The sequence below is a fragment of the Hippocampus comes genome, unplaced genomic scaffold (genome assembly GCF_001891065.2).
Source record: "Hippocampus comes isolate QL1 unplaced genomic scaffold, H_comes_QL1_v1.1 scaffold7, whole genome shotgun sequence".
NCBI classification, from domain to species: domain Eukaryota; kingdom Metazoa; phylum Chordata; class Actinopteri; order Syngnathiformes; family Syngnathidae; genus Hippocampus; species Hippocampus comes.
The window spans coordinates 5252168-5272489 of record NW_017842060.1 but is presented as its reverse complement, the minus strand read 5'-3'; the positions used below and the strand labels follow the sequence as shown (position 1 = coordinate 5272489).

General features: G+C 43.4%; 2 protein-coding genes across 2 annotated transcripts; both read left to right on the top strand.

The window, feature by feature from the left end:
- Window positions 1-53: 53 nt before the first annotated feature.
- Window positions 54-5826, top strand: cbx6a (chromobox homolog 6a). The gene is made up of 5 exons (XM_019862610.1): window positions 54-280; window positions 1342-1385; window positions 1529-1594; window positions 1878-1944; window positions 2188-5826. Exons 1-5 carry the CDS (start codon window positions 212-214, stop codon window positions 3202-3204), a joined length of 1263 nt encoding a protein of 420 aa, XP_019718169.1. The 5' UTR covers window positions 54-211; the 3' UTR covers window positions 3205-5826.
- A 2897-nt stretch (window positions 5827-8723) lies between these two features.
- nptxrb (neuronal pentraxin receptor b) lies at window positions 8724-18822 on the top strand. Its single transcript, XM_019861993.1, has 5 exons — window positions 8724-9886; window positions 12104-12476; window positions 13758-13999; window positions 15040-15219; window positions 16385-18822. The coding sequence occupies exons 1-5, from the start codon at window positions 9170-9172 to the stop codon at window positions 16628-16630; spliced, it is 1758 nt and encodes a 585-aa protein (XP_019717552.1). The 5' UTR covers window positions 8724-9169; the 3' UTR covers window positions 16631-18822.
- The last annotated feature ends 1500 nt before the right edge of the window (window positions 18823-20322 follow it).

Sequence of the window (20322 nt, the reverse complement as noted above, 5' to 3'; positions counted from 1 at the left end):
GCGGGGTTCTGTAGGTTGTGGTGAGTGTCTTCCTTGTTTCCATGACGACCAGGGGGGCTGGCCTCAACCACGTGACACACAGCAGCAGGCAGAACTCAGTATCCGTGATTGCGTGCGTGCGTGTCGCGGACAGTTCGGCCGCGGTCGAACCAAGCAGAGCCGAACCCCCTCCCCCTGTCTCCGGTAACCGATTCCAGACGGGAACCGCATAATGGAGCTCTCGGCGATGGGCGACCGCGTCTTCGCCGCGGAAGCCATACTGAAGCGCCGCGTCCGCAAGGTGAGTCTGCTCTACCACCACCTCCACCGTCCTCCCGCGTGTTTTGACAGATGTTATCCGCGGGAAAGTCGTTCGTCTTCGGCTCTCTCTCAGGCTCCGGAGGCCTCTGGCTTGCTAAGCTACATGCTAAGGTATCCCGCGAAAGTGTTCAAGACGTGACTGCCGTTTTGATGCCTTTGCCTGGCAGTAAAAGTCACACAAAAGAGGCTCGCTTGTGAAAGACTGAGGCCGGGTGTAGTGTTTAAACTGGGGCCTGATTTATGGCAGCTAACGGTGGCTAAAGCTACGCGGCCCCAGTGGGCGTACATACCACAGATGTCTCTTGTTAAATGTGACTTTTGTCTTCCCTCCTGCAAGATGCTTTCAAACCATTCCCTTTTATTATGGTTGGCTTCCTATTTGAGGATTTCCAGTAGTTCCTTCAACTTTGTTAGAGGCCACAAGGTCAGCAGTATCAGTCAAAAGCCTGTCAACAATACTAGGGGGTGCTCAGGTCAAGTGTCACGTCCATGCAGTGAACCAGTAGCCCCTCTGAAAAGGCCTCCGGTGACCTCTGAATGGCCTTAACTCAAAACTTTCACTGAGCTTCTTGCCACATGTGCCTACTACAGCAGTAGGTCTCATTTTGTTTTAATGGGCTGTATTAAAAATTGCATGTGCCTGCATACGGGGCCTGAGTGGGACTCCTTTTCAGACCTCCCCACTGTTCAACATGGTAATGAAGATATGCAATTTTACTAGGGCTGTGCAGTTAACCAAATTTAATTATGATTTTGATTATTACACTCCATGATTGCAAAATGGGCGAAAGCGCTAATATGAAATTAACGTCTCACATGAATCGGACAGCGGCACTGTGGTCGACTGGTTAGCACTTGCACCTCACAATGCAGACATGCAGGGTTCAATTCCGGCTCCTGTGGGAAGTTTGCATGTTCTCTCCCTACTAATAACTAATTTTTTTAAATGACAAGGTGGGGCGATGTTTTTCAAATTACACCCTGACAATTCATGGTTAAATTGCATAACGTCTGCACTTCCTGTGCATGTTTTTTTTGCAGGGGAGACTTGAATATTTGGTGAAATGGAAGGGATGGGCAATGAAGTAAGTGCTGCTTCAACTGATTACGTGTACCCAAAAGACTTTTAATTATTTATTTAAAGTCTAAATATAGATTTTTTTTTTTGTTTGTTTTAAGTATATTTTAAGATGTGTCTTCTTTTGATGTGTTCTTTGTTCTCATCCAGGGACAGCACCTGGGAGCCAGAAGAGAATATTCTGGATGACAGGCTCATACTAGGCTTTGAGCAAAAGTCAGTAGATGGCATCAATTTAAAATGAGTTTCAATCCGTTTCACACACAAATAATTACCCTATTTCTGCAACAGGCGTGGTGGGCATTTGTTTTATGAATTACTGTAGTTCCACAGCCACGGGGGCATTTTCTTCTAAAGTGCATGACAATGCCGACTGCTCATTTGGGCACGAGGTTTTAAGAAGGCAAAACTATGAGTTGAGGAAATGCAGCACATATTTTGCATTTGTGGTTGTCATAATAAACGGTGTTACTGTTTTATTTCTGTATTTTCTTTTCAGGGAAAGAGAGCGGGAACGTAACGGCCCCAAAAAGCGAGGGCCGAAACCCAAAAACCTGGTAATAAAGGTAAATGAAAATGAGGCTAATGTCCACTTTTATTGGTACTCTCAAAGCGGTATTCATTTAGCTGACCTAAATGCTCCTTAAATTGAAGCCCCTCTCAGTATGACACCATCCAGTGACAATAAACAAAACATAATGCTAATTTATTGAATCAAAATGTAGCATTTGCAGGGAGGGAGGGTGGGAAAATCATGTCTCCAACTATAAAAAATGTTTGGTAAAATGGATGTTTTTTTTTTTTTCCAGCCTCAGAAAGGTGAAACAAGCTCTCAATGCACCAAATCTCGCCAAGCGAAATCGCGCTCCGCTTCCAGCCGAGTGACTCCTTCCTCCTCTTCCTCTTCCGTGCCTCACACTTTGGCCCCCACGTCCCCGAAGCTCAGCTCCCTGGCCGCAACCCACAAGCTAAAGAAAGACATTCACCGCTGCCACCGCATGTCCCGCCGCCCCCTGCCCCGTTCGGACCCCATGGCGTCCTCTTTCCCCGGGTCCGGCGGATTCCCGTCCCGCCCTCACGCCTCGCCTTTCTCCGAGACCGTGCGCATCCTCAACCGCCGCGTGAAGCCCCGCGAGGTCAAGCGCGGGCGTATCATCCTCAACCTGAAGGTAATCGACAAGCCGGGTCGCAGCGGCTCGACGAGTAGCGGCTCTCGCAGTCTCCCGGGGGGCCGCCAGAACATCCCGTCCCGCAATCGAATCATCGGGAAGAAGGGAGAAGCTCCCTATAGACCTTTCCAGCCCCCGCTGAAGATGCTCGGCTTCCCAATGTACGGGAAGCCTTTCGGGTTACAGTGCGGGGGACCCCTAGCCTTTCACCCTCAAACAGGGTCCTGCAACGGCAGGAACACCCGTCCTACCCCATCCGACACGCCCGCTTCCACACAATCTGTCCCACAATCCAAAACTCCTGCAGAATCTCCAAATATCGCCCCGTCTGCTCCCGCCAACCCCGCTGCGTCGCTCACTCTACCGACCGGGGAGGACGCCGGCGACGCCCCGGGTGCCTCCCTGCCCCAAGGTGGCGGCGGCCCACCCGAACAAGCCAGGGTGCCTGCCGAGGGCGACCCAGACTGGCACCCGCAAATGGGACCCAGCTGCAAGGACGTGGTGGTCACCGACGTTACCACCAACCTGGTCACCGTCACCATCAAGGAGTTCCCCTCCCCCGCTTCGGGCCCCGCCTCGCCCGTCTCGGCGGAGGGCGCCGCATCCCCACTGCCATGCGCCGCTGACACCACAGACACCACCCCGCCCAAGCCATAACAGGTCATGTGGTACCACCATTGAATAGTTGTTGCCGCTGCGTCAATGAAAAAGATAAGAATGCTCACCTTTTCGAGATCTTAATCTCACAGTCAAAATAATGGCACAGAGCCCTGTGACGAGTAGGCTAAAACCGTGAGTCGTTGTCGCTCTACCTAAAATGCTTGTAAAATGCTAATAGTTACATAAACCTCCCAAATCAACTATAATCCAATTTTAAACTCTTAATACATGCCCTTTAAACTTTTAAAACATTTCCTGACAAATGATTGGAGCTTGAAAAAAAATAATGAATGCACTGAAATTGCATTTGTACATGCACATGCGCTGAAGACAGGCTAGTGCTTTGTTGCCATATTGTGGAATCTTTTAAGACGGTGATTCTCAACTCGTGGGTTGTGGATCGTAAAAAAAAATATTCCACATATTTGTATTCAGGTTTTTTTTCTTCTCTTCAGAACTGTACTGAGGCAGATACAATATTGGGTAAGGACCCGGAAATATTATTCACTTGTGCTCTAGTCACTAGCTACTCCGTAAACAAATAATGTGCAGCTCAGCCTTTGGATAACGGATATCATAGATTGCAATACGGATATTCGATACCTCATTTTCCAGACTGGTACCGAGTACTGATACCGGCATTGTGTCAAACCGCCGCAGTATGGCGGCAACTGCTTGCTTCTGTTGCTCTTGGAGCTGCAGAGCTGTTCCGAATATTTTAATACAAATTATATGAGAACTATATTACAAGCGGTGAGCAGCGCAGCAGGATCACCACAGTGATACGGCTATTGCTAAATTCATACCTCTATGAATGTGCCGCTTAAAACAAGAGTCCATTTGAAAGAAATGGCGTAGCCTCAAGGTTAGAATACAACCAAATTCCGCCCATCCATTGAATCGTCAAATGTATTTGAAAGTGTTTCACTTGAATTTGATGGCAGCTACTACGTTCTACCTGCCACTTGACTATACTTTGTTCACTTGGATAGCCGCGTTGCGCACTTGGACAAACGCTCATTTGTGAACAGTGTGAAAGAAGTCGCCTGCGAAGGAGCCTTTTAACCGCCCCGCCCTCCCAAACAACCCCGCCCTTGCTGACTTTTCTTCAAATGCACGTCATTACAGGTTCGACGTGTTTTTGCACTGAACACACTGCAGTACGGTGAAGTGAATAATGAATGAAATGCACTTGACTGCGTCGATAGACTCATGTACTGTAGTTTGTCAATGCCTTTCACTTTGAACGCAGAATACAGTATACACAAAAAGTACAAGCCAGTATTTATGTGCACACGTAGTAAGCCGCATCGGGCGACTTTGTAACTTATGGTTATCCTTGCCCCCCCCCCCCTCCCCCCCGCTTGCCTTGACGTTACCCATGAGTCCTTTTATGGTAACCACACCGTGTGTCATGGTCCTGAAGATTTATGACCATAATCAGAAAACGTGTGAGCCGTGATTGGCCGTCACCCGAGCAATTGTGATGTCATTTTCAGTCAACAGCAAGTGGCAAAATGGCCGCCACCGGTGATGGATAAAAGCTGGTGGATTTTGCTGCATATTTCATATTCCACAAACGCAATATCAATCACAATGCCGCGTTTGAACCAGTGGGGCCGCCTAGAACGAATTGTAAAGAAAATAGTTAACTTGACTTCCCCTTTAATGACAATTTGTATGCCGAGGCCAGACCTCCTCAGACCTTGACACGCTGTTGTACTCGTCATGTCGTACAGTATTAGCAAGTTTCCCCCAAATACGTTGCCTTACAGCTGCTCCGGTCATCCCAAGCCGCACTCCGGGCGACGACCGTTTTAACCTCGCCTCAGCTCCGAAGAAGCAAACACTTCCATTAGCCTGCCACAACTTAAGCATGAATATGAAGACGCAAGCTTGTAAAAAGAAAATGACGACGTCTCCTCTTGTTCTTCTGCATACTGGATGGTTCTCCTTGTTGTCAGTACTCATAGGCTCACTCGGAGCGGCTCCTTCCAAAACTGGACCACATGAAGAAAGTGTCACTTCTTTAGAAGCCGAATTATTATTATTATTTTTATGTTTTTTTTTTTGGGAATGGGCTCTTCTGAGGACCGTGTATCTCCGCTATGTTTAGTTGTGGGTAGAAGTGTACCAAGGTGTTAGGCTACTTGCCGTTGTCATAAGGGGTAGCATAACTCGATTTAGTGGCCTATCTTTCTACCAAATAGGAATTTTTTTTTTTAAGGTGTGTTTCCCTTTTGTAATTTTTTTTAATGGCGTACATATATAATTTTCCAGTGCTTTATTTCGCACTGCTTTTTTGAAAGGAAGGATCCTTGTTGATGAATTGAACCATGTGCTTTTTAATTGTATTCTATGTACTATAGTACATTTTCGAATTATGCATAATTATGTTCATTGTGGTGCAATTTGACGTGGGTTTGATCCAGAAGGCTGTCTTTGTTAGCTCGTTTATGAGTTCTGTACACGGGTGACATTGTAATGTACGTATCTCTCTGAAGCATGTTTTCAATTGTACAAATGATATATATTCACTTGTCATGTTATCTGTTTACTGCCGTCGCTTTCTGTGTGTTTTTCCTTTTACGAGGCTTTAAATTAAAAAGCTGTCCCGAAGCAGTTTGCCTAATTTCTTAAAAATACACTTGCAGCAAAGTATGATGAGGAATCAAACTATCACCGTCATAAAATATGAACTTGTTTTAAACATTTTGAAGTTAACCACTTGGGCAAATTTTAAAGTTGATTCTGAATGACAAAAGTGTATTATAAAGTATCCAATGGAATATGAAGTTACACAGTAAAATGTTTAAAAAAAAGTTGTAAAATGTTGTCTGATGTTCACCAAAGTCCAACCAAAGATGGCATTGAACATCATTTTTTATTCAGATACCGGTAGCTTTAATTTTCGGAGCGTGCTTGTTTGTTTTTATTTTTCAAAAATGCTTTTATTTGTTTTAGTATTAGTTTTAGTTTCTAAATACAGTCACCTCCAAAAGTATTGGAACAGCACGGTCAATTCCTTTTTTGTTATATCCTCAAGACGTTTGGGTTTCAGATCAAAACATGAATATTAATTAGTGCAGAATTCCAGATTTTACTTCATGGTAAATGGATTCATTGTAAACCTGATAAACTCATTTTTGATGGCATTTTGTTCAGGGTCATTGTCTTGTTGCATGATGAAGTTTCTCACAATTAGTTTATAATTAAAATTTTTTTTCACCTCTCGTTCCAATTTGTCTTCGTCAAAAGTACTAATCCTGTTGCTTTTTCCGATCCTGTTTGTTCGCCGATGTTTTTATGAAAGCGATTTACGTTCCAGTAATGTTTCAATATTCCGCACAGTGGCGCTGTTGGGCTGCACAAGAAAGCCACGGCTCCCTCAGCTGCATCATGAAGGCTGCTTCAACGTCAAGGTATTCTTTTCTTTCTCGTTCCAACTGTTCTGAAATGACTTCAGATGACACCAGAAGCACTCGTATCTATTTCCATGCCTGCAGCGCACGTCCTCTTTTGAGAGGCCAGACCAAATTAAAGTCGTCCCCGTGGTGTCATCGGTGGCCCACTTCCGCGGAAGTGCGTGCGTTCGCATGTCACGTCTGCCACCTCTGGAGATTAAGCTGCCAATCTAGGCTGCCCGTGGCACCATTTATTATATGGCTCGTGCCTCGTTCTTGTGGAGTACTATTAAGCCTCGTTTCGAGCAGTTACGACTCTGAAACGAGAAGCTAAACGTTAGTTTGACTTCTCAAAGCCTGTTTCCACCCCCCAATGAATTTATTAAAGGTAATTAATTCGCAGCAGCCCCTCGAAAACATCGTCCGTGTTTTCAGTTGAATTCTGCTCCAATCTTTCGACTACTTACATCAAAATAATTTGAATGTGTTGTTCTTTAATCAAAGGCATCTACTGTAGAGGGTAGTGCGAAAATACGACAAAAGTGGTACGTATTAGCACTTATAGCAGTCTGGAGACCTAATAGAATACAGAATTTGGCCAAGTGGTTCATCCGCTGATAACGATTTAGCAAGAATGCCCCCATAACTCCCCACTGGTCTCTTAGAATCATTGAAGCTCTTCATGCAGTCCAATTGCGCCATCCGATACTTTAATCACATACCCAAGCTTGAGTTTGTTAGCGTTATGTGCTAGCACATTCATGTTCCTTTTCAGCAGCGCAGTATGCTTTCATTTTAGTTCCAGCTCACTTTGTTCAACTTTTCTCCTATATTTACTCATCAATGTTGTGCGCCCCCCCCCCCCACTCTCGCGTTCAACAAAACAAAGCAATTGATTTATTCCCTTTCATTGTGTGTGAGAACTGTGAATGTGGCCCATTAATCTTTAATGGGGCCTCGCTTCTAGTTTTCTCTGTCAGGCATGTGTGGAGGCAAAGAAACGATGCAGATGTTGTGGACCAAGGGTATATTGAATCGCTACTCACCGGTTCACTTTATTGGGATACAGAATCTAATGAGCTCCAATACGAGAGCTGTATCAAACATTCTGCCATTTATGAAGGCTGTCCAGAGGTCCTTTAGCAGAACGTAATGGTGACAGGTGACTCAATTCACTTCACAATAAGCGTCAGTTTGGCAAATAAAAATGAGTAAATATTCATTAACAGAGAGAATTAAACATGTATTCAAAGCACCCACAGAGCCTCCGCTACCTGAATGCAAAAATACAATGGGAAACAACACAGGCTAACAATTAGCATATATAGGGAGGTGCGGCTACCCTTTAATTAACAGATATTAGAACACAAACAGTGCTGAAACACATGCAGTCTGCATTGCGACATTCATAGGCATAAGATTATGAATATCTAATATATATAATCCTATAATATATATAATCCTGAACAAGGAATCACCAATATTACTGTCGTACTGAGAAGCCAAGAGAGAAGCTGAGCAGAGGGTCAAAAGGCTGCAAATTTGGAAAGGGGAAGGGGGTACTCTAGGTTGGTCAGTAGTTTACTTTTTTCTTCTCTATGTCTATTTATTTATTGTATATCTTGTCTAGATAAATTCATTGCTTGAGAAGTGCAGTGCATGTTTATACAGGTATATCGATATTTCATGAAACAAGATTTGAAGTGATAGACCCACACAGCATTCTTGTTCTGATGTGATTCACGACTCACTGAGTTAATTACGCCACACTTGTTTTGTAAAAGTATATGAAGTTGTCGTTGGCCAACACCTAAAAGACTGCGAGTCAAAGTATACTCCAAGTGATCAACAGGATAAACTTGTCTTTCATTTGAATTCATGGTTAATTTTCATGTATTTTAGCATTTGCCAAACATGTAATACCAAAACATTGGCAAGACAATCTGCTATTATTTATTGGAATATTTTTTTTTGCTTTTGTATATTTGAAAAAAATACACGGTATAAGGACTTTGAAAAAAATAATTGCTTCTCTCTCTCTCTCTCTCTCTCTCTCTCTCTCTCTCTCTCTCTCTCTCTCTCTCTATATATATATATATATATATATCGATATGAGCCTTACTTTTGAGAAAACAATTCGAGGCAGAAGATCTAAACCACGACGTCTGCGTACTGCCTTGCAGTGGCTTTTTTGACATTTTTGTTTTTGTCACGCCACATCCTACCACACACACATTCACACGCACACATGCATTGATCTATCAGTGCCTTGTTTGTTCACACCGCTGCTGCGAGTTCACCCCGGCCAGCCTGCTGCGACTGACGCAGAGGCTCACGGCTTGGCTCCTCCTCCTCCTCCTCCTCCTCTTGCACAGTGCGGTCTCCATGGCAACGCGCAGATGAGAGCAGCTTAGCAACAGCACGGCGAGCATCCAGACTGCTCGGTCCTACAGAGCAGGAGACATCCTCGACAAGAATCCTCTCCGAGTGTCACGTTTACATTTTTCATCTACGTGATATTAAGAGGATTATTTATTCTTTTTAAAATTTTCATTAAGATGAAGTTTATGGTGGTTCTGGTGGGCGCTGGCACGCTGGCCTTCCTCGGCGCCGTCATCTGCATCTTCGCCAGCGTTTATCCCCGTAAACGCGCCGCGGCTCTGTCCGACAACGGCACCCTGACGTCAGAGACGCTCCTCCAGCCTCTGGAGCGGCCCGGTGCGGTGGCTCACGCCGGGCCGCTCGGCGCTCTACATGGCACCGACTCCTATGGCGGAGGAAACGGACTCGGCTTGGGGCTCCCCACGTTGAACGAGCTCGACCTCGGGGAGGAGACCGTACAAGGCTCGGCCAAGGTGTTCAGCTACAGCCGACTCATCTGCACGCCGGTTCCACTCGGGGACTGTAAGGGGAAAGAAGCCGGGCAACAGCCGCTGTCGGACGACCCTCTCGCCGACGAGGAGTGGACGTTCCTCCGCACCACTGCGGAGGAGCTCCGGCAGATGGTTATGCAGCAGAACGACCAGATCCTCATGGACCAGAGGACCATCCGGGAGCTGACGGGCAAACTGAGTGAGTGTGAGAGCGGCCTGGAGGAGGAGGACGGCGGGAGACCCGGACCCGAGCGAAGCATCGGAGTCTGGAGTGGCAACCGGCGGGTCATGGCCGGGGACGACGTCACCTCCTCGGCCGCCTCTCAGCTGCAGACGGCCCGAGCCGTGGAGGAGCTAGCCCGGGCTATCATGGATTTGAAGGACCGAATAGAGAAGTTGGAGGTAAGTGCAGATTGTTATTCTAGACTGTAAACACCCCCCGACAGTTTGCTATCTTAATAGTAGTGTTGGGTGACGGGATTGATAATAATCTGGATTATTTTGATAGATGTTAAAATAACGATTAGTAAACAGAATTATTTACGGAGTTCAAAACTTAAACACAAGGACTTGCTAAAAATCGTGTTTATCCTTCATGTCTGTGTAGATTCTTAGGTCATTCAGATCATGATAATCCGCAAATTTTGAAGCCAGGCAACAGGTCTCTTGTTGAATTTGCTTTGCTTTTTCTTGCTTTCACGAAACATAAAAAAAAAAAAAAAAAGACTGGTAACGATGCTATTGTGCTGACAATTTGTTGAATTGACATATTTTTTTCCCCTCAATACATTTAATATGTCCCAATAAGGAACTACAGTGTATTCAAAATTTTTGGATTATGGGTATAATAAATTTGACAAAACATTAAATTAAAATGAATGCAAAGGTGATCTCACGCTATCCAAAATGTATTCAATTCAGTGTGTTATGGCAGTTTGATGTCGGACACTGCCGTATGATATACCATAGTGTACGTCTACACCACTGCGATTTTTCACATTACATTACATTTTGTTAAATAACTGTTCAAAAAAAGTAGGACTTAATTTACAAAGGCAACATTTTTGTATGGAGTCAAATTAAATTAGGTAATGTAAAGACAGCGCCATGCATCTATAAAGCATTTTTTTTGTAAGGGTGGGTCATGAATAATTGTAGTGGTGCGTCTGTGTGTGTGGTGTATACGGTATATGTCTATGAGTAAATTGCATACACCGCATATTTACATACATATATTTATAAATATGCATAGCTTTATATTTACATATTTATCTCCTGGTGAATGCCCGAGATCAGAAGTGTCGGCCACCCACATCCCTCAACGCAACACGCCCCAGTACTGTGACAACAGCGTTTCTCCCTACCCTCTCTCCACATGCAGGATGGAGAGACATGAATAAAAGATGAAGCTGGCCAGGTTGAGCAAAGAGAGGTCATCTTCTTAACAGCCTGTGTGTTTGTGCGTGTGTGCTGAGATGGAGACAAGGGCAAGCTTCGAAATAAATAACAGTTCCAAGGTTATCCTTCTCACTGTCAAGTTTACATCCCGGACTGACAGTCCTTGCCTCAGCAACTCTTGTTGATATTTGTTTTTCTCGCTCTGTATAACATTGTGTAACAATGACCATATAAAAAACAAAAAAACATTGGGTGGGTTGTGTCACAAAGGGCATCCGGTGTACGAACAATGACAAGCATATCATGCTGCGGTGACCCCTCGATGGGACAAGCTGAAAGTCACACAGGATTCATGTAGCTGATTTGCACTGCTTTCACTAATCACATGGCTGCTGGACTATCGAAAAAAAAATTGACTCGTGTCAGTGTGAAACGCTTTGAGTGCCTTAAAAGGTAGAAAAGCAAAATATGAGTGAAAGACTATTTATGATTACGGCGCAGGCCTCCATGGGTGGATGATCACAGATCAACGCTGCAAAGTAGGCAGCTGGAGACTTGCTGCCACCCTGACCTTTTGTCTCCATCTGTGACTCAGCAGTGCTGTGGCCCAAATAGAATCACGATGATCAAAATAATAATAATGAAATAACCCTTTCAGGGACAATGGTAACTACAGTGGACAGCTTATCAATGTTATCAAGTTAGAGGGTGCATGAAAGCGTTAAATGAACTTTACAATGTCATATTTATGAATGAAATACATCTACCACACATAACGGCAGAGTGCAGAATCCGTCTGTCTGCGCCAACATCAATTCACCAAAATCGCATTACACTACCTGTGCCACAACTTAGACCTGTACTTACTTGGTCTAAAGTTTAATCTACTTTCTGACCCAATTGTCAGGTCCGCCGGAGGCATAAAATAGAAAACGCCTTTCAATGCTGTAACACTGTCTGCCAAATTATCCAACACAGTAAACAACGCCTTTCAATGCTGTAACACTGTCTGCCAAATTCTCCAACACAGTAAACTAGACTTGCCCTGGCACTAAAATGAAGATGTGCCAGTTTACACATGCACCTGTCTACAAATATAGAGCCCTTTAATTCCGCTAAGAAACAGACATGAGCAAAATCATTTTCACATTTTTTTTTCCTGAGTGACAAGGAAATTTCTTTTGAAGTTAGAAAAACTCAGATTGATTTGTCCTCTTCCAGGCAGAGATCGGCCCAGCTGCCCTGAACCTCACCGACACGTCTACAGGAACAAGCAGTAGCAGCGGCCCCCCGGTGGCCACCAAGCCTCCGACTCCAGCCACCGGCAACGCCAACCCTGCGCCCCCGGGCCCGGCAGCGGTAGGCCACGGGGCCCGTCGACCGGGCTCCTCCGCCTCCAAACCCTCAGCCAAAGGGGTCCCCGGTCGCGGGAAGGCTCTCTGGAGGGTGGAGGACCTGGAGGGCGAGCTAGAGAGGAAAATAAAAATGCTGGAGAAGGAGCGGCAGGCCATTCGGAAGGAGACACAGGGCCAGTATGAGAAGATCAACCAGGGCTTGGACACCGCCAACCACCGTGTCAGTGAACTGGAGCACAGTGAGTCAGCGATACGAAATGGCAGCTGAATAGACACTGAACAAAAATGTACATTTATTCATATTATTATATTTGTTCTTGTGCTCATTTTTAATGAGACAAACTACAAAATGCAAGACTTCCTCTATGCACGCAAAACGCTTGTTTTTCTCACTGTTCACATTTAGTGAGCATTTCTCCTTTGCCGAGAGAATTCATCCCCTAAGAGATTAGAAAGCATGCCGTTTATCTACAATAGCAAATTTGGACAACATGGGATATTGTGAAGATGGCCTTTAACTTGATTTCAAATGGAATTTTAAAAAGTCTTGAATTTTACGATCCTTAAGGTTGAGGGACCCTGAGAAAGGAGAGCAGAGCATGCAACTGGGTAGCTGTTGAGTGAATTTAATTAGAAATCCTAAAGCTGGGTTGTTTGTCGGAGGGCCACATTCAGAAAAATCGAAGAAAGCAAGGGCAAATTCGGCGATGAAGCAAAAAGTCAAGGATTTCAGGATTACTCCGTGGCCAGCGGCTCTTCATCCCATTAGAATAGATTGCCCTTGAGCTGCTGCAGTATCAGATCTCCATATTCTTAACAAAAACATGAGTAATCTTTCCCAAGACGATTTTTAAACAAGAGCAGAAAATATATTGTTGAAAAAAAAGCGATTCCAAGGCACATCTTTAAGCGAGGTTGGGAACATGGAAGGGAGAGATGGGAATAAAGTTCTTCTTCGCGGTTCGGTCAAGTTTGGTTGCATCGCTTCAGCGGGCTTTAGCATAAATCTGAATGTGGAATTTTGAAACCTCATTCAAAATGTAATATTTTATGTCCCCCTGAACATCACAAATGTCGACTAACCTTATAGCACCATTTTAAATTCTCACATTCAGTGTTGAATCATCCATTTGTCGCGCTAGCTTCCTGGAGCGAAAGCAGTCATGGCCAACTTTTGTCATGTCAGTTGGTTGAGAGACTAAAAAAAAAAAAAAAAAAAAGAATAGTTGAGTGTGGCTTTTTATGGAGAGCTCATGATACAAATAAACCCAACAACTTTTGATTAGGGCTTGCTTAGGAGTCTTTTTACACTGTTAAGTATCTCCATCCGTCTCATGCCGCTTTTAGATTCTCTCAGCTCTCTAAGAGGCACTGCTGTAGTTGAGAAGCTGATCATTAGTGGAGTTCTTGCTTGAAGAAACAACAACGTTCTTGTGTCAGCATTCACAAGTGTCCCCGTTTTCCACTCTTTTAACTGTTTGTCTATGCCGCTCTTTTGTCCATGTTCTTTTTCTTGAAAGCCCTAACCGAGCCGTCCTTCCCCGACGGCTTCGTGCTGTCCTTCCCCATGCGCACTAACTACATGTATGGCCTGGTGCGGAAGGAGATAACTGAGATGTACGCCTTCACTGCCTGTGTGTGGCTGAAGGCTAAGGAAGGCGGGATCGGCACGCCTTTCTCCTACTCGGTGCCCGGACAGCCCAACGAGCTGGTGTTGCTGCAGGGTGTCCATAACCCTGTGGAGCTGCTCATCAATGATAAGGTAGTAAGCCAGATCCTGATACAGATCAAGCATTACTGTAATGTAAAATGCCTTAAACAAAAGTGTAAATGTTGACTTACATTAGTGCCTTGAGTTGGTATGTGCAGTTTTACAAACCTTTAAGTGACGGATATTTGAACACAAATGGAACAACAAATGTAGAAACAAGATACTGTGTAACAATGCTCACATGCACGCATTCTTTATCCTCTATGAAAAATGATTGATATTACAGTACAGCAGGCCTCCGTTATTTGCGAGGGATAGGGACTGGGCTGGCCCATGTGTAGCGAAAATCACGTGTAATTGACACCTATGGGAAAAAAAATTCTACCCCCCCCCCAAATATCATTGGTCACCATTCAATATGAGGAAATTAAAAAAAAAAATCATTAAAATGCCCAAATATTTGTAAAAATTGGGATGAAAAAAAAAAACAAACAAATCCGCAGATGCGGAACTGCGGGTATGTGGGGGTCGACTGTAACTTACTGAAAGTAGTCAGTCTATTTTTATTTGTGTTTGCATGACTGTATTATACAGTACTACTTCCAGTTGAATGGCAGCTAGACAGTTAGCTAGCATGAGAAACTAGCTTAGCAGCCGACATCATCACTCAGTGCATTACAAATGCACGACACCCGTCAAATATGATTCAAATCAAAATCCTTTAAAAAAAAAAAAAAAAAAAAAAAGATAGTCAATACAGGTTTCGGCTCAGAATCTACCTTTTTGAACAAACACATAGTAGCTCGTTAGTTGGCTAACGTGAGAAGCTAATGTAGCCATCTTTGTGTTCACTCAGTGCCTTCTAGGAAAACAGCACACTAATATACGTACAAGAACAATCAAATTAAGTAAGTTGTTGACAAAAAAAAAAAAGTAAACCCTTTAGAACCATATGAAGCCAACAGGAAGGGAAATAAAAATAGTAAAATCTATTTGTGGCATATTTGTAACCCATATTTTGTGAGACTCCCAGCATTTCGAGACATAAAAAAGGCTTCATTGAGCTAACTCATCTTCACCCTCGCTCTCAGGTGGCACAGTTGCCGCTGTCGCTCCCTCAGGATGAATGGCAGCACATCTGCGTCAGCTGGACCCTGAGGGACGGTGTGTGGAAGGCCTACCAGGGTGGCAAGATGAAAGGTCGGGGGGAAGGACTGGCCGCTTGGCACCCCATCAAACCTGGTGGGGTGCTCATCCTGGGCCAGGAGCAGGTAAGGAAATGAGGGAGGACAGATTTTTTTGCAATGTACAGATTCATGGCTTCTGGAGACTGTTTAAGTTATTTTTTTGGTGTTGGTCATGCATGTTCCGTTCCAAAGTAAAATAATCAATAACCTCTGTACACATTGTGGAAAACAAACCCTCAAAGTTCTCATTTGTTTCATTCAAGCCTTCTGTACTCACACGCTATCTGTAGCTGCATACGTTCGATGAGAGATGAGGAGTGAAAACAGGACGCCGGTTTTGCACCTCGCACATTCTTCTGGGTGGTTGTTATAAAGGACATCTTGCAGGCGGGGAACTGTGAATGAAATGGATAACAGCCCAAGACATCCTCGTGTTATTCATGGAAACGCGTGACGACATAATCATTATAATGCTAAAGCGTATTCATTTCAAAACATAGAATCTCCTTGTGGCAAAGGCGGGCACACCTGCAAGAGCAGCACAATATTGGAATGCAGCATTAAATCGAGATATGCAATCGGTTGATCGGGACCACTGATGTAAACCTCAGCGGGATCAGTCGTTGTTTGAGGGGCGTCATCAGAGTAACATTTGAGGGCATGCTAATGTTAGCTTCCTTTCTCGTTGCATTACTATACAATATTCCTTCACTTTTCACGGGTCATACCTTCCATGATAGTTGACCTCTTTCTTTTTTACGCTCACATTAATTTTTGAATTAGTCTATAATCAGCAGCTCATGCTTTAAATGTTTCCTTTTCCTGTACCACCTGACGCACTGTGCTCCAGTACTCGTTTTTTTGGGCACTTTGAATCACCGCACAGCACATTTGAACAATGTGCTGAGTTCCCGAACGTTCTGAGTGAACGCACCTACGATAAGGGAACAGGGATTTTTGAACGCACCTACGATAAGGGAACAGGGATTTTTGTGTCGATGAGCTTTAATGTTGATGGTCTCAGTTTTTGTAAAATAAAATTTCCCTAAAAAAAAACAAACAAAAAAAAAAAAAAAACATTTTTTGGACTGGTCCGACCAGAACTACAGAAGCCTCCAAAAAAAATTAAACAAAATTCAATTCTCACCCACCCCCTCCCGGCTTTTTTTTTTTTTTTTTTTTTTAATGTTACCTTCCCCTTATTTCTGCTAATTATCCTGAAGCGCACCTCTCTTTCCCCAACCAAAAGGACACCCTTGGCGGACGCTTCGACGCCTCCCAAGCGCTGGTTGGTGAACTCTCCCAGTTCAACTTGTGGGACCGGGTGTTGAAGCCCGCTGAAGTCGCCGCCCTGGCGGAATGCAACTCCTCGGTACTCGGCAACATCGCCCCCTGGACCGATCTGGACGTGGACGTCTATGGCGGAGCCACTAAGGAGTCCTTAGACCCGTGCCACGCTGCTGAAAGATCCAACCCCTCCAGCCCCAAACAGTGAGGGGACAAGGGGGCTGTGAGAGCTCACATAAGGTCAATGTAGTCGAGGGGTAAAATAAATTACTTCGGAATGTAAAGCATTTGTTTGGAGCCAGAGAGCTGACGGGACGGCGCTCATTGGACGTTTGGAGCTCGTCTGTTTTTCATGTCTGGTGTGTTTAGTTCAAAAGTGAGGTTAAGTTACTGCCTTAGTCAGGCAATCAAAACACAAGCTTGTAGATGAGATGGACTATCAGTGCTAATTTGAGGTCAATCATTTCTGTGAACAGAAAAACAGTATCAGACTCTTCGGGTCTTACGGTTTTAATGCAGGTATAGTCACTGATGATGAAAACCTTCGTTGTCACCTCATGTCATTGCTTGTGTTTAGATGCTGAAACTGAGACGCGTGTTAACGTTCTCGACGGGAAAACGTAACGTCATGTTCAAGTGTACATGGTCCGGCATATTTGTAGATTTTATACAGTAAAGTTCCTCCCACCATTCGCTTACAACAGTGATCTTATACTGTAAATGTGTAATTTATTGTGTGATAATGTAGCCTTGCTAATGTTGCTCACCCCCCCACAGCCCCAACGCATTGTAGCCTAACACAATTTGCAGACAGTCGCAAGCACATAAACCAGCACGGTAAACTCAAGAAAAATAAATTTTAATTTGACTAAATTTGATGTTTTTTTTTTTTTTTGCATGAAATTTTGACCGAACACTGCATCAACGGCAGTTCGGCCTCTCAAACGTCTTTTTTGGGTGAATTGGCATTCACAAAATATAAATTTAAAAAGAAATAAGACATCAAGAAATTTAATTACAAAAAATAAAATAGTACTTCATGGCCAAGTCCAGTGTGACCTTCAGACACACATTTAAACTATTTCTCACAAATAATAATGCCGTTAAATTGCTATGATTCCGTTGCATGGTGCGTTTCTCTGTTTCATTACTATTCAGTAATAAAGTGACAAAAAAAAAGCTCATGTATAGCTTCCCTTCTTTTGGAGGGATTGTAGCTGGTATAATTCATTTAAAATGTTCTTGTATTAGCATCAAAAGGCCATTATTGGTTGCAAGGCGGCTGCTATTTTGTTGCTACAATGGACACTTTTGACTGTTGTCAATGGCAATGGTCAAAAGGGCGACGCAAGGAATTCAGCGTTTTATGAGAGGGGCTTTAATTCTTACTATACAAAAACATCTAACACTGTGCAGTCAAGTGTACTTTGCTTCAAACCCTTTGTTACCGCAGTGCACGAGTACGAAGGAGTATTACAGCCACACTGAAAAGAAAAAAAAAAAAAGAAACATGAAAAAAAAATGTACCCACTAAAATCACAAGTCTTAATTTGACAAGAGGTAAAATATCATGAGAATAAAGTTGTAGATCTATATGAATAGCTAAGAACCTTTTTTTCGACTACATCAAATCTTATGAGTTTTAAAAAAAATTGTACATATGAGAATAAAGACTTGACGTTACAAAAATACAGTCGTGATATTACCAGAACAAATTCACTAAATTATATCATATCACCAAAATAAAATGACAGTAACATGAGAACAGTCGTAATATTACAAGAAATAAACAAATCATTTTACCAAATAAAGTTTTGATACTGCCAGTAAAGATTTCAAGTACCATGAGAATTAAATTGTATTTTTATGTGACGAATATCTCAAAATGAGAGTACAGTTGTAATCTTACAATAGGTACATTTATAAGGATAAATTCCAATAGCACATAAAAAGTTGACAGTTGTAAATTGAATAAATTTGTTCAAGCAAAAGAAAAAAAATGGAATTGAGAAGAATAACGTGGCATTGGGCTTCATGTCATCATGTTACGACACACACTCGGGTCGAATTCAAATCTGATTCGCAAAATTGGTTCTTGCAATATTCCAAATGTGTGACTTTCTTTTTCTGTAATCTGATATTTGCTTTGTCTCTTCAGTGTGGCCCTCACCCTCCTCCGTAACATGATAGGCCCCACTCCCACCATCCAATATTTCTTTTGTAAGTGCCTATTTGGGCCTCAAAAGGCCCACAGTGGTAGTCGATCACTTTCCTCTTTTGTCTTCTCTCTTGCTTTACATTGTCCAAGGCCGTATCCCGTCTTTGTCCTCCTCTGCACCTTTACGCACTTGATATTGTGAACTCGGTGGATGCGACTTAATAAACTGCATTTTGATGGCATCGTCTGAGGTTCGCTGTGTTGGCGTTGTCACCGCAACGGGTTCGCTGATGCACGGGTCTGATTCACTCATCTGCCCACGTGTGACATTTCTAGCGTGATCTGATAAGTAGCGTTACACTCTCCTTGGCCTCGCTGAAATGGATTTCATGGAACAGCAAACCCGGGTGGAGGTCAAATTCTGAAACTCATCTGACATCCCCCAGCAATAAAAAAGCACTTTGTCACTTTTCATCCCAGTTTAGCTGTTGCGTCACGGCTCTGACAGATGGACAAACAGGCACGAGCACAAACACAATCTCGGAGATAATTATCACCATAAATACAGATGCAGGCGGGAGCGTGGCGACTCCTTAGTCATTAAGTGTTGGAGGGGAGCGGTAACACAATGCTCATTGCATTAATTAAATGTGTTCTGCATTGCAAATTTTGCTACACTTGTCTTTCTCTAGGATAAAACCGCTTAAAGCACCTCGTGGAAAATACTGTCCAAGTCAGTTGAGGGGAGAAACTATACCGTCTGTGTTTCCCCAGTTACGGATTTACAAATTCTAAGACCTTGGAGCGCTCAACATTAGTTCTGAAAGACTCAAGGAGTGTCAATTCAATTTCTGTTCACGTGGCGAGTCAAGGCTCTTCCGAGTCCATTGATGAACTTTGAATTTGAATTTTGAAGTTCTGACGGGGCTCTCGGCGATTGAGGTGTAGCTCAGACGCCTTATGGTAATTTATTAGTTATCAAATATTTTGCAGACAACACCTCGGGGCTTATTTGATACGAGCTGAAATTTCTCATTTTAGAGAAACAGAGATGCAAAAAGATTGGCTGCCATGACAACGTCAGATGCATATTGGGAGTCAGCTGCATTCCATTCATTCATTTTATATGCGGTTTGTTCTTTATTAGGCTTGCGTAAATGGAAATTGTTCCAGCTGCATTACAACCTGGACTTGCGCTTGTCAATCACAAGGCACATAGAGTCTTGAATTAACCTAACATGCATATGTTGAAGTTTTGGAAAACAGGGTAGAGTAAAATTAAATATGAGGACAACACTCACTCCACGCAAAGATTTTCCGACAGCAATTCGGACCTGGCTCTCCTGACTATGAGGCAGATGTAGTTACTACTATCCCATGAATTTCTATCCAAACCGATTTTGAACTAATCACACAAACAGAGTTAAGAGTACAGTACAATATCCACACTGTTGCTTAATTAAAATGGACCAACTCCTCCCACATGGTATGTGCCAGCACTAGCCAAAACAGTATTCTGGTTAATATTCACCATTTCTCAATTTGCGTTCTTGTCCTTCCGGCTCTGACATACTTCCATAAAATGTTAATAGGGAGAGATAAAAAAAAAAAAACAATCTTACAAACATGATTTCTCTCCTCAGTAATTTTGATAGCAGCACAAGAAAGCAGCCAATGCACACTTGGTTTAAGCTAGCAGACAAACTACATTCGGCGTGTTCTTGGTTTATGCGTATTTTAAT